This window comes from Musca vetustissima, unplaced genomic scaffold, assembly GCF_032173495.1.
Source record: "Musca vetustissima isolate MV318-11 ecotype Yass unplaced genomic scaffold, APGP_CSIRO_Mvet_v1 utg36403, whole genome shotgun sequence".
In the NCBI taxonomy this organism is placed as follows: domain Eukaryota; kingdom Metazoa; phylum Arthropoda; class Insecta; order Diptera; family Muscidae; genus Musca; species Musca vetustissima.
Window position 1 is genome coordinate 87,583 of NW_026887148.1, and position 14,905 is coordinate 102,487.

The window sequence follows — 14,905 nt, forward strand, 5'->3', positions numbered from 1 at the left end:
TTGTCTTCCCCACTCTACATCTACTGCTTGCCTCGCTTCTAATCTTATGTAAATGTGCCTGCAGAATGAGATGTCTTGTAAGAATATCTTTCCAGACAACCCTTTATTCCAAAGAATATTGTGGGTATGTGTCGCCTGGACGTACTAAACAGTTTGGTGTTGTTCAAATCCATAGTGGATAATTCAGTAGCACTTCTAGCGAATAGGTAGCTATATCATTAAATGTCAGGGAATGTCATGCTTATCCTTCTGAGCATTAGTCTTCTTTTTAAGGTTTGTTGAAAACTTCATTGACATACATTTATAATGATAGGACCTTAAAAGCTGAGTATGAGTAACAGAGAAACAGCGAAAGTAATATACATAGTTGTATTCCGATCTTTCTGTTTATAATTCACTTTTTGTTTTATAATTTTAAAATATCTCTGTTTTTTCGTAAAATGTTTTTATACCCTTCACCACACTGTGGTACAGGCAAAAGGAATCGAGATAGACCCATGGTTCCCTTTGAGAATATGCATAGAATCACTTTCCGTCTGTCCGTCCATGTATTTGTGTGAACAAAGTACAGGTCGCATTTATGATCCGATTTGGATGAAATTTAGCACAGTTCACTTATTTGGCCCATGGACGAACCCTATTGTAATATAAAGTTCCGTCCGATTTTTTGTGAATGATACACCAAACTCCCAATATTTGTCCGGTTGGGCCAATCTTTTGCACAGCGAACTGAATCAGGTCCATACTTATGTATGCGAAGTTTTGTTGGTATCGGTTCTGATTTAGATATAGCTCCCATACATAGTTTCGACCAATTTAATGTGAACGATGCATCAAACTCCCAATATTTTTCCGATTGGAACAAACTTTTGCACAGCGTTCTGAATTAGGTCCAGACTGATGTCTGCAAAGTTTTGTTAAAATCGGTTCAGATTTAGATATAGCTCCCATAAAAAGTTTCGTCCGATTTTTGTGAATGTATACCAAACTTCCAATATTTGGCCGATCGTGCAAAATTTTGCATAGGGAATGCAATTGAGGAAAAAATGATACGTGATAATGTTTGTTGAAATCGGTTCAGATTTTGATATAAGTCTTATATATATATATATATATATATATAATTACAAAAATCTTTTAAATTCCTTGAAGCTGAGGTTTGCAAGGTTATAACTCGCGAAATATGAACATATTGCATATAATTTAAATTCATTTCTATAAAATAAAATGTTCTTGTCAAAATCTTAAAATATTGGTAATAAATAATAAGTTTGGTTGAAGCTGTGATGGTGGTAATGTAAAAATATTGTTGAATATGTGTTGAAGCCAACGAGTTTTTTTGTGTTCCTTCCTGATTTGTGGCTAAACTACACGACGCACGCACATGTGATCAGTGACTAAGTTGCAGAATACCCCATGGACAATATGGTTCTAATGTATGATTTTTCGATATAATCAATGGATCCACCCAAAATGGATGCTGATATTTTGAAGCCGGAATTTCGGTTTTTTTTGAATTTTTCTTATAATTAGGATGCGCATCCAGATAATGGACTAAACTGATTATAGGATTGTAGAACTCGTGATTTTGCTTCGTTTAGTGCATATCTCATGAATGTGCTCACCGTAGCTTCTTTGCAATTGGGTTCCAAAGACGAAAATTTGGTGCGTAAATTTTTATAAAAAACATATTTTTTGAGTCTAAAATTAAGAAAGCCCATTCAAATTCGGTGGAACCCCGCGTGATTTTAGTTTTTTTACGTGCCGGATCTAATGAGCCCATCCATGTTCAATTCCGCCCAATAAAACGGCGGATATAGGTACCTTGAATATGTGAAAAACTGCAAAAACTTATTTTGACAAATTCGCGTATATAATCGCGTTTTTTTTCGAATTGATTTCATATACATTCATTCTTGTGTTATCATTTTCGCGAATCTGTGTGAAAATAGGTCAAAAATATATCGATACGCGAATAATATGCGTATTTTATCCAAAATCGATTGTGGAGGCACATCCGCGGTTCTTAACCGATCCATTTAAAATAGGTGTTCTTTCGTGTATTTTCATAGGAGAATCGGATGCGCATAAAAATCGTATGCACGTTGCGTGATTTTTAACCATTTTTAGGGTTTTTGCATAGTAAAGTGCATCGAGCGGCACACTTCAGCCGCTAAACTTAACCTCGAAAAATTCATAATTATTGGAAGAGATTGATTCGGTTTATCCGAAAAACGCATACGCATCAACTGATTTCAACGAATACGCGAATGGCATCCTTTTTAATGGTGATCATTTTCATATACTGTAACTGCAATATATTTGGTCGTTTTTAAAGTCAAAACTCGTAACAATAGAATCTACCGATATTTAACAATCATCTAAAAGAATTTGCAGGAGAAAGCGTCATATATTTTAGAAGATTAAGGCAAAACCGTATTCCCTTAACTACACTAAAAAATTGAAAATTCCAAAAAAGTTCTGTCTTAATTAAAAAAAAAATATTTTTTTTTATTTTCAGATATCCTTATGCTTCTTTTTGTTTTTTTCGCGAATATTGCACCGTATTTCAATGTGATTTGACAAGTATGCAAAGAAAACAAATGTGTTTATCCATTTGTGAAGAAATTCGCGAATTACAACAAAAAGTAATCCATTTAATATATATTTGAAATACAAGATTTGAAACCGCTATAAATTTGTGAACGCGAACAGATTTCGAATCAGCATATTTATCTTAACCTATGTACCAAAAATCATAAATGTGCTCACAAAAAAAATTTTCAAATTTTTTTTAATGGAATTTTAAAAGAATTTTGTAATTTCCCATATATATTACATATATATATATATATATATATAATTTCGCTCGATTCCATTTCAATCGTCCTTTCCTGTCTGTTCTATCAACAGGATATTGTAGATATTAACATATCTTGTATGTACCCAAAGTGGTGAAGGGTATCATATCGGCGCGTCCGACTTTTGAACTAATCAAATCTATTGCAGATCATTGTTTTCTTTTTTAATCATCACTTTTGACGTCGATATATGTTTTTAGTTCGTATTCTCACAATGCATGTGTAAGATCAGATATAGAAATACTATTATATATTTCTCGTAGTGATCTAAACGAATTGCTTAGCTCATAATTAGATATCAATAAGGGAATACTGAGTTGATACAGTGGAAGGAACTACATTGCATCATCTGAACCGTACATTACTGTCATAACTCCGGATAAGTTCAGTATATGATGGAATACATACAGGGAGGAATACGTACAATATTTGCGAGAAATACATTTGTTTATGTCGAATGATAGAGAGAGGGGGAAATGAGCAAAGTAGTCGTACGGTAGAAAATATTTTTGATATTAATGAAACGTTTACATGTTTTGGAAATAGTGGCTTTCTCATGACTATTGGAATTTTTACTCTTATTCTATGCGTGGTACATCTACAATATCGAAAAATAAACTATAAAGTTATGAAAATTTTTATCTGTGTGTAATTTTTTTTTGGATTTTTGTGTCTTAACTCTTTGTATACATGCATTTTTCAATATTTTTCTTCCCTGTGTGTATGTGATATGTTAATTATTGTGGACTTTTGTTTGGCTCTAGGTCAATTGAAAAAATCGTTAGTTATGTTTTTTCCTTTTTGTTCTTGTATTTTTTTTATCCGAACCCGCTTAATTGAATAGTTTATTCAATTACAGTAATCATGTATAATTGGAACTACTATAAATTACGCTTTCTCGCAGTTTCTCCTTAGCAATAAACATATATTTTGAATTAGTAGAGATGCCACCTAGTATTTTTCAGAAATTATGTCAAATATGTATGTATAAAATGCCAGGTTATTTTTCAATTATTATTTTGCAATTAACCGGTGAAAAGTAAAACGAAATTTATTTTTGATGACATGAACTTTGAACCAATTAAGCGGGAAAATCAATTAACTGGGTTCCGTGAAAATTTACATGTATTTTGAACCAATTAAGCGGGAAAATCAATTAACAGGGTTTAATTATCCGTGAAAATTTACATGTATTTTTCAATGTGATATTTTTGCCCAATCATATGGTTCAATTAAACGTGGAAACCAATTAAGCGTAGGGTCAATTAACCGAAAAATACTGTATAAACTTCCGGTTTTGAGAAAAGCAACCGATTTTTTATCACCGTCTATGCTAAACTAAGTTTCTCTTCGTAGGTGCTTATGAACTATGTTTCTGTAAGTATGTGCATGTTCTTAGGTACGTTAGGTACATTTATTATGTTGAACATTTCTAGGGTGAATCGTCGTTTATATTTATTTTCCTGTGTAAATATGTCTACGTCGTATGTCCAGTTTTTGTGCAATGTGCAGCATGCGCCGTTTTTTGTTCGAAAGGTTTGTCTGAGTTTTGATGTGACTTATGTCCACAAAGTCTCGTCTTAAGTTTAGTTTTTGTTGTATAAACATATATGTTTTGGCATAGTTGGATTTTTTTTAGAGTTGGGTAGTTCCGGAACGAACTGTTCATTGGAACTATTCCGAGAAAGGAACTGAAAAACTAGGGATCTTACGCGGATACTGTCCGCGGAGTGAAAGCACTTCTGTATTGTTTGTGGTGCATTTACACAATAATTTATTAATATTAAAAATGATTTTTAAGACCTAAGTATTACAATCTGACTTAACCTATCTTAAACTAATGTGTAAAAGAGAGAGAGAGTGCATCTGCCATAACGCATGGAGTGGACACACACAATTCTTTATCTCACATGTGGCAAGCACGCTACACATGCTTATCAGTCTGTAGTGAAGATTACTCCCCGTAATCTCACCCAAACATACCACATGTGGCAATAGAAACTTCCTATCTTATTAATGTGTACAAACATTCAACCAAAATAATCTCTTATCTCAAGTGGACTGTATACGAAAATAGATCCCTGTTTAACTAAATATTCTCTCTTCTACACAAAAGACCCACAGCAAGACATTCACTATCTTTATTATTTAACATCTTGCGGGCCAGAAAACATCTTGCGGGCCAGAAAATGAATATAAAATATAAACTATTTCAAGATATAAAAATTATAAAATATCAAAAAATTAATTATAAAGAAACCAAAAAACAGCTAGGTGATCGCATCTAGGTACCACCGCCATCTCTTCAACCAGCTTCTAATATCGGCACCTCCACCTTTGTCTGCCGGCTTCATCTTCCAGCCAGAACCATTGGGCATGATCTTCGTCAGCTTCTCGATCACACGGCTTCCAAGTGGCTTGTCCGCATCTTTGGCCGGCAGCATCATTCTCCAGGTGCCATTTGTACATCTCATCATAGCCTCGGCTTCATTCCTCAGCTTGTTCCCGCTTCTGACCGCAGACTTCATTTTGGTGGGAAAACCTTCCCCTTCTGCACAAAATCCATTCCTCTTCGGCAGAAAGTCCTCTTTATTACGTGGTGCACTATCTAACGTTTGCATCTGACTGCTGGATCCGACTTCCCGGCCGCATTTCCACGATTTATATCGACAATCTTCCTGACCGGAACATCCGTAACTAGCGGTTTCTGCTTATCACCACTATCACATTTTGTTGTGGGTTCAGTGCCATTTTCCGCCGGCTTCATCATAACTGGTTTCTCAGCACCAGCCACCGCATCGTTCTTTTTCATGGCCAACCGGACTGGAGCTAATTTCTGCGCAAATAGAATATTACTTTGAGCAAATGGAATATTACTTACTTCCCGCTCCTTTTTTTCGTTGGCAATCATTCGTATGGCCAACTGATCACGTTCGGCCTCTGCTGCTCCTCGTGCCTTTTCCGAAAGATCCAGTTCTTTCAAAAGCTTCATTTTCTCTTCTTCCCAGGATTTTTCTGCTGCCTGGGCTTTCTCTGCAGCCGCAACCAATTCATCTTTAAGATTGAGATCTTGCAAGTACAAGTCAATGTATCTATCTCTAGACTTTCTATAACTTGCCTGCGCTCTTTCTTTAAGGCAACCATTGGCGTCTTCCGATCCTTTTAGAGCAACTTCTAGCTCTTTATTCCTTGCCCGTAACTCCGCCACGTCACGGCTTTTCTCCTCCAATGCTCTTTGAAGGCTGCCCATTTGTTCTTGGACTGGCCTAAAACCTCCTGCCATATTGGATTTCTTCTCCAATATCTCCATCCACCGATCCCGCACCACCGGATCGCGTTTTACTTCATCGGATGCGTCCCTCACTAGACTTTCTATGAAGTCATACAGGCTCGGTACCACAGTCGCATCTAGTCGATCGATATTCTCTGCGAACATGTTAATATTATTTAGGAGATTGTTTATCTCCGACTCCAGGGTCGGTGCCGAGGCTCTGCCTAGCTTATCTTCATTTGTAGGCGCTATGCTCAGACTTGAAGCTTCACTGGCTAAATGTCTCGCCGTCACCGCCATTTTCCTCACCGCAGTCTCCTTTTGACTCGGCATTCTGTTTTCAATTATTTTTTTTTCTATTTGGATTTCCTCCAAGCTGAGAGAATTTCCTTGACCTTTAAGGCAAATTCTTCAGCATCAATTTCCTCCACAATCGGTCACTGATCCGGCTCGAAGGACCAATGAAAAACTAGGGATCTTACGCGGATACTGTCCGCGGAGTGAAAGCACTTCTGTATTGTTTGTGGTGCATTTACACACTTTTATTAATATTAAAAATGATTCTTAAGACCTAAGTATTACAATCTGACTTAACCTATCTTAAACTAATGTGTAAAAGAGAGAGAGAGAGAGAGTGCATCTGCCATAACGCATGGAGTGGACACACACAATTCTTTATCTCACATGTGGCAAGCACGCTACACATGCTTATCAGTCTGTAGTGAAAAATAGATCCCTGTTTAACTAAATATTCTCTCTTCTACACAAAAGACCCACAGCAAGACATTCACTATCTTTATTATTTAAAAACCATGTTCGCTCCGTGAACAGGAACGATCGGAACTAGTGCCAGCTCTGTAATTAATATAGTTCTTTTTAAATTTCGTTCTCTTTTCTGCTCTCGCTTTTTCTTTTTTGTCTCGTTCCTTTCACAGATCTCGTTTATTTATTTCCATATTCTTCATTCGTTCTCGTTCGTTTTTTAAATGCAGTTCCATTGTTAACAATATATAAACATACATATATCAATTTATTATTGTGTAAATAGTAAAATTATTTTATTTATTTAAAATATCTTGTTTTTGCAAAATAGTCAGGCTTAATCCCAGTTTGTTGTTTTTATAAAAAACAACTATTTATTAGTGGGGAATGTATGGCATTGTCCGCCGAGGAGTAAGGCAGGGAAGACTATAGTTTCGGATCTCGCCACTGATCCTCATCAGTTCCCTTAGTTTTCTGTTGGGATATTCTCCCCAGAAGCTATTAATAGCTTCTTTACAAAAAACCTTTCAAACCCAAATTTCTCTTGTGACAATTCGAAGTTCTTACGTTACCAGCGATACGACCCCAATGAGAAGTTCGTTTCGTTGGTGCCTGACTTCGTGGTGTAGCTTCTGAATATTCTACTAAACATAAATTATTTAAAATATTTTTTGTTTTCATTTTTGCACAATTTTTAAATATTTCATCTATTAACAAATCAACACGGAACTTTGCGAGCAAAAACAAAAAGAACGATGAAAGAGAGATATTCAAAGGAACTATCTAGGAATTGGAACTATGTGGAGGAAAGGAACTATAAAGAGAAAAGAAACTGTATGGAGTAAAGGAACTATATGGAACAAAGGAACTACATTAAGGATCTAGTTCCTTTTTATAAAAAGGAACGAGAAAGATCGATCCGCTACGTGAACTAGATTACCCAACTCTATATTTGTTCCCATTACTTTTTGTCTTATATACTACATTACACTTGTCTTCCTTTTTAATTTTTTTTTGATTTTGTTTTGCTGAACAGACTATTGACGGTATTCCTAGATTTTAGATAATTATAATAGACTAGCATATACCCACTACTTCGTTAGCAAATGTGGGAAGTATTTCAAACCCAATACCAACCATTATTAATACTTTTAGAACAATTTAGTACCTATGTTCTCGTATAATACTTTTTCTAAAACTACCTCCATATCTCAACCCTACACACCAATTCTGACTTCAAAAGAAATCTAGCTCTATACAAAATTTGATTTAATTTTTGTCCCTTGTACTCTTCTAAAATTTCCAAATTTTAAATATATCTTCACTCAAATCCGAATTAAAAACCAGTTAGTAAACATTAATATAAATTGCCACAACTACCCACTTTAACAATCATAAATACGAATTTCTAACACTTCTCACATACACCAATCTTAATTCCAAATTTCAGGATTCTATCGGTTCACCTAAATCCAATTTGTTTAAAATTTAGTACCATTTAATACACATAAGTACTTATTTCCATTACTAACTACACCATGCAATCCAATGGAATTCTTATTTCTCAATTTGAGGATTCCAGCTTTATCGGTTAACTTTTAATACAAACAGTACCAAATTTAGTGTCATTTAGTATACATTAGTAGACATTTCCAAAACTTTCTACATACCATAATCCAACACCCCAACAATGATCCTAACTTCACATGTCAAGATTCCAACTCTACAACAGTGATCCTAACTTCAACTTTGGTACCATTTTGTACACATTAATGCAAATTTCCAAAACTTCCAAACCCCAACAGTAACACTAACTCCAAATTTCAGAATTCCATCTGTATTGGTTCACCAAAATTTAATTTGTACCAAATTTAGTACACATTAGCCTCAACAGTGACTCTAACATCAAATTTCAAGATTCCAGCTCTATCGGTTCAAACATATCAAAATTTGGTAGCATTTAGTACACATTAGTACGAATTTCCAAAACTTTCTACAAAGATCAATACTACATCCCAACAAAGATCCTAACTCCAAATTTCAGGATCACAGCTCTATCAGTTCGCCCAAAATTCAAATTGTAACGAATTTAGTACAATTTAGTACTCATAAATATAATTTCTAAAACTACATCCATACCCTAATGCCATGTACATACGAGCGTTGTTTGCTCTCTCATTTGTTGTTCGACCCTTAATTATGAAGTAATTACATAGTTCCCCATATAAAATTTGCTGAGCGAACACCGACTTTTGTACATTGTTCAATTCGAATCACTCTGAGAATAACCAAGAAATTTGTCCCATCCCTAACAATTGAGAGTATTTATCGAAAATAAAATTATTTTGACAGCATGAAAATATTTATAAAATTTTCTAACTTTTGCAGTAAAATATAAAATGATGAATGAAAAGTAAAAAATTTTAAATTGTGTAAAAATTGTACCGAAATACGTCGACGTACGAATTTTCAAAGTTATGACAGAACGTAGTTTTGTTTTTTTCTTTCGTTGAAAATAGAAAAGAAATAAAAAGAAAATATGAAATTTTCAATAAGAATGTAAATATTTGAATACATTGTATAATTATTGAATTTTGTTTGGCGATTTTGTTTAGTTTGCTAAGAGATATCGATTCAACGTATTTGGGTAATACGACCGTACAAAACATTTTGCATAGTGGCAACATGGAAATGTCAAATAAAGCATTCCGTTCAATCTTGATGCCCCAGATGGTTTTAGTTATTATTGGAGAGATCTACGAACTGAATCACGATATTTCGGTGGCGTTCCTTAATGGTCTTAGGAGCTTTTTATAGCCACGGAATGCTTTATTTGACATTTCCATGTTGTCGGATGAATTCAATGGAGTACGTTCAAGTCTTGGAAGACAAAGTATTGCCATTTTGGGAAAACAGCAACAATGAAGGACTCGTTTTATAGCACCAGTTCATAAAAGTCGCCGACCAGAATCCGATCGAGAACATGTGTGGAATCTTGACTCATCGTGTCTATGCAGAAAACCGCCAATACCAAACTGTATTTATTTTTTTCCTCCAAGAAGTGATTATCGATGAATGGCGGCCAACGATGAAGACTTGCGAATAATTTTAATCAACAGTATGATGGATAAATTTGTGAACCTATTCAAAATAAGGGAGGCCCTACCCATTATTTATAAAAGTTATTTTATTTTATTTAAGTTTTAAAAATGAATTTTTCTAATTTTGTAAAAGTGCGTCTATAGTTATGCAACGCCAGTAATTTTGAAAGTTCAGAATTCGGCGAAACCATAAAGAACAAATTAATTATTTTTGTTGAATAATATGTGTTTTTGATCGTTTTATTGTGAACCATAACTTAATTGGTCCATTTTATTTGTCAACTAACATACCAATTGAATTAAAGGTGCGGCTATAGTTATGCTACGCAGTGTAGTACAGTATAGTACCCATAAGTATAAATTTCCAAAACTATATCCATACCCCAATCCTATACTCTAACAGTAACCTTATTTCCAAATTTCAAGGTTTACAGCTCAATTGGTTTACTTAAAAGTTAAATTGTACCAAATTTAGTACACATTACTACGAATTTCTTTCCACTTTCCACAAAGCCCAATACAACATCCAAAAGTGATTCGAACGTCAAATTTCAAAATTCCAGCTCCGTCGGTTCACCCAAACCCGCGTTTGGTACCATTTAGTACAAATTTCCAAAACTTCATGCATCGGTTCACCCAAAATTTAAATTTTATAAAACTTAGTTCTCATTAGTAAGAATTTCTAAATAGCTCAGCTCTATCGGTTCACCAAAATCTTGATACCAAATTTTGATACCATATATTACAAGGGATGATCCGTGTGACGAATTTTTATGTTTTCGACAGTCAAAAAGGTGTAAACGTCATATACCTGTATAATATGTAATAAATATAGTAAACTTCATTTATTTGAATATTATTTCCATATACAGTTATTTTCAAGAATATATATTATCTTTATATATTCTAAACTTTTTAGAGAAGAAAAATTTAATATTTTATATGGATTTGAGTAAACCACACGTAATTAATTGATTGATTAATGGAAATAGCTATTTTGTCAAAAACCTAATGGTTTTGGGTGGGTTTCCGACGTTTCTGACGTATGTATTATACGTCGGAAATGCATGTCATTTACGTCACAGTTTCTCACTGACCATCCATGTATATTACCAAACGAATTTTCAAAATACAATAACCCTCCAGCTTTATCGGTTCACCCAAATCCAAATTGTACCAATTATAGTACGATTTAGTACATTTCGTACACGTAAGTAAAATGTTTCTAAAACTACGTACATTCCCAAATCTAAATTTTCAGGATTCCAATTCTATTTGTACCTCCAAATTAAATTTGTACCGAATATAGTACCATATATTACTTTTCCTATACATAAGTACACATTACACACAATGCCAGCTCTTATATCGACCCTACTTTTCAACCTTAATTTGCATTCCAAATTTCAATTTTTTAGCTCAATCCATTTACTTGCTACTAAATTGTACCAATTGTACCAAATTCAGTACTTTTCGGAAACTTATAGTTCAAATTTCTAAAAACCCTTTGCTACATCTATTCTACACTCCATCAGTGACCCTCAATCCAAATTTCAGAATTCTAGCAAATACTAATGATACCATACTTAGTACTTGTCGTACCGTTCTAGTACGAATTTCTAAAAACCCAGCCTTATCTGTCACCTTTGGACCAAGAGTCACCCTCACCCAAAATTTGAAGATTCTAGCTTCAGCCGTTTCGTCTGGGTGTTGATGAATCGTTAAATCAGTCAGTCAATCACTTTACTCTTTTATTAGTATTCGAATTACGCAATATCTCAGATAGTCCAGGTATATAAGTAATTGTTTTGTATGATTTTTCCTCTTCTTTATTCATTTCGTTATTTTGCTTGGATGTTTTTAGTATTTCGTCAATAGTTCTCTGTGGAAAACATTTTTCCTCAGTAATGGAGAAGTTATTGGACGCTTCAATGGAGAAATTGGCAAATAAACCAACATTAGTTACGAAATACGCGACGAACTATTCCACCAAAAGACAAATGTATCCTTCCATTCAAAGGTATGCATTAGGGGGACAACTGAAAATATGGTCAAAATTGTTGGCGGTGCTAGAAGTTTGCCATGTCAGTATTGTCCCTCCTCCCCATTGAAAATAGAATTTAATCATGAACAAATTTGTGTTTCCTAATAAAACAACATGTTGTCGACTCAATACAAATGTTTTCAAAAGTTGAAATTGTTTGATAAACATGGTGATATAACCTGAATGTCGGTATTTTTGTACGGAGCACAATATAATAGGTACGAGACTTAAATAAAAAAAAAATAGACAAAATTGTCTATATAAGTTATAAGTTACTGAGTCGACCTACTGATGCTAATTATATGTATATATACATATATTCATAATATATTTTTATTTATGTTTTGTTTTAGAATATTGGTCTGTGGAGATGAAACCCAAAAACCATTCCCGTTACTTGTGTGGCATTTATCACAACGCAAATTGCTGTACGATTTGCGTATTCCTCACCACGATTTTATAACTTCTCTGTCGGCCATTACACATGAAGGTTCATATGTGTGTGTTGTGGCAAAGGAATTGAATGAACCCACGCCGAATTTTATTGTTGTATATGATTTACAAAGTGGAACGCTTTTTAAAAAATGGAAACCTACGTGTAATACCACATCATTGGCGATATCACAGACAAACGCTTGTGTTATTGCAGGACTCGAAGACGCAAAAATACTCATATGGGATCTGGTTACCGGCAATTGCAGATCTACGTTAATAGGACACAATGCTCCTGTTACCACTCTGAAATTGGATCCAATGTGCAAGGTTATTCTTTCAACAGACAAGGAAGGCCGAGATAATGCTCTACGCTTGTGGGAATTGCAAACAGGTACATTAATTGATTAAAATGTCAATATACATATATACGGACATGATGTGTTCACATTTTACACAAAAATATTTTGGCAAAATTAGTTTGTGATTTCACGACATTCGCCGGAACTACACATTATTTATCAGAGTCAGGTGTTCTGTCATATTATCAAAATACAATTATATATACCTAGCGGGCCCGGCAAACGTTGTCTTACATAGCCATATTGTTGATGTATAAGTCACATAACGATAGCCCAATATTAAGTTATCTTTTTCTACCCTCAACGATTTGAGATAGAGCTCTGCAATTTGCACATACATTGCTACTACTCCTAGGATATTTGGTACTGAAAATGTTCACTATTTAGGATAGTCCCCACATTTTGGATGATCATTGAGTAGAACATGTTCCTAACAAAATTTGTCGAAGCTTCCGAAAAGCCTCCATATAATGGCACTCCACATTATACGATCCTTTGGGGATTTGAACACTTTTTTCAACCTAATCAGCTGTAATTGGCTGTTTTATTTGGTTGCATGAATCCTACTAAAAATTGTTAATATTGGTCCACCCTTCTGTGTTTTGGCGGGTTTGATCACGTGTTTCAACCAAATTGGCTGTATTTTTTTATTTTTTTTTTTTATTTTAGATGATCAGCTAGTACAACATCTCTTTACAAAGAAATATCAATACAGGTCTCGCCCCATTTTCGGCATTATAAAGACATTGACCTAATTTTCTCATAGAGTTGGCTATAATTAGGCACAACGGACTCCTGTGAATAAAAAACGTCATCCCAGAAATTATGCACTATAGCTAAACGATTTAAAAATACGCCATAATCATTTCCCGTTTAATTTTCGGTGTCTTGAAGTTCTTACCTCCATTTTCCAACCTGAGTGTTATATGTAGTAACATCGGACGGAGGTTTTGGTATAATATTCAAATTAGTTATAATGTCTTGGCTATCTTTTCTTATATTACTGGTTTTTTAGTTGTTCTATTTCCAGCTGATGATAGATTTCAGTAAAGAAAATATCTCGTACATTAGTTTTTTTCTGTGATACACATTTTTGATATATGCGAGCTGTTCTATTTATAAGTTCAAAGATATTGAAAAACGATTAGCATATAACAACCTGATTTCATATTTCAGTGGCTTATAAACTTTTCTGGTACTTTAATGAACAACATGGTCCTATTATTATTATTATTTTCAAACAAATTAATCTAGGGCATGGATCTTATTTCAGAATGTCTTCTCATTTTCCATGCTTGCATTAGTCCCAAAATGTATGAACATTCCAAAATATCTCAAAATAACAACTACGACGTGGTGCAAACAAATTAGCTCGATACTAAATTCGTGAAAATGCAAATAGGCTGCACCTTTTAAACTTTCCCTTGACCTCCACGAACATTTCAAGACTAAGATCAGATAAATCCGTTCAGCCGCTCCCGAGTTTTAGCGAGACTAACTAACAGCAATTCATTTTTTTAACTAGTGGGCCCGGCAAACGTTGCCTTGCCTTGCCAATATTGTTAAAGAATAATTTTCGATATTTTATATTTATTTTCAGTTTCTATTGATACTTGCATAAACAATTTAAGATATATAAACCGGTTAAGATATATCCATTTTTATAGTTTTTCCCATATGCAATATTGATCGTTACATCGGAAGTTATAGCACACATTTCTCTGCAGTATAGAATTTCGAGTTTTAGTTGGGTTGGGTGTGAAACACGTTCCCTGACAATCACATAAAGTAACATTACTGTTCTGAGTATCTACTATTTGATGTTTATGACCGAGTCTTGCTGCAATAGAAAATTTGTAATTTGCAATTGTCGAACGTGAAACGTAGTTTTCCCTTCTAAAATTGCAATAGATATAATTTTTGTAATATTGAATAAATAGAAAATAAATTTAAATAAAGTCATATAATGTAGACATCAAGAGCCGAATTTTTCGTCATTCGGATTTAAATTCTTTCCAAATATGTTTATACGACTTCCATATAACGGTAGCCCAATTTCAAGTAAGCTTTTT

The 14,905-nt window shown here is 34.1% G+C and overlaps 1 protein-coding gene across 1 annotated transcript in view; it reads left to right on the forward strand.

Moving 5' to 3' along the window:
• LOC133334745 (uncharacterized) overlaps nucleotides 1-12,882 on the forward strand; it is an 88,580-nt gene extending 75,698 nt beyond the window's left edge. Inside the window, exon 7 of the mRNA XM_061543073.1 lies at nucleotides 12,393-12,882. Within this exon, the coding sequence (XP_061399057.1) occupies nucleotides 12,393-12,882 (490 nt within the window). The remainder of the gene's footprint in view (nucleotides 1-12,392) is intronic.
• The last annotated feature ends 2,023 nt before the right edge of the window (nucleotides 12,883-14,905 follow it).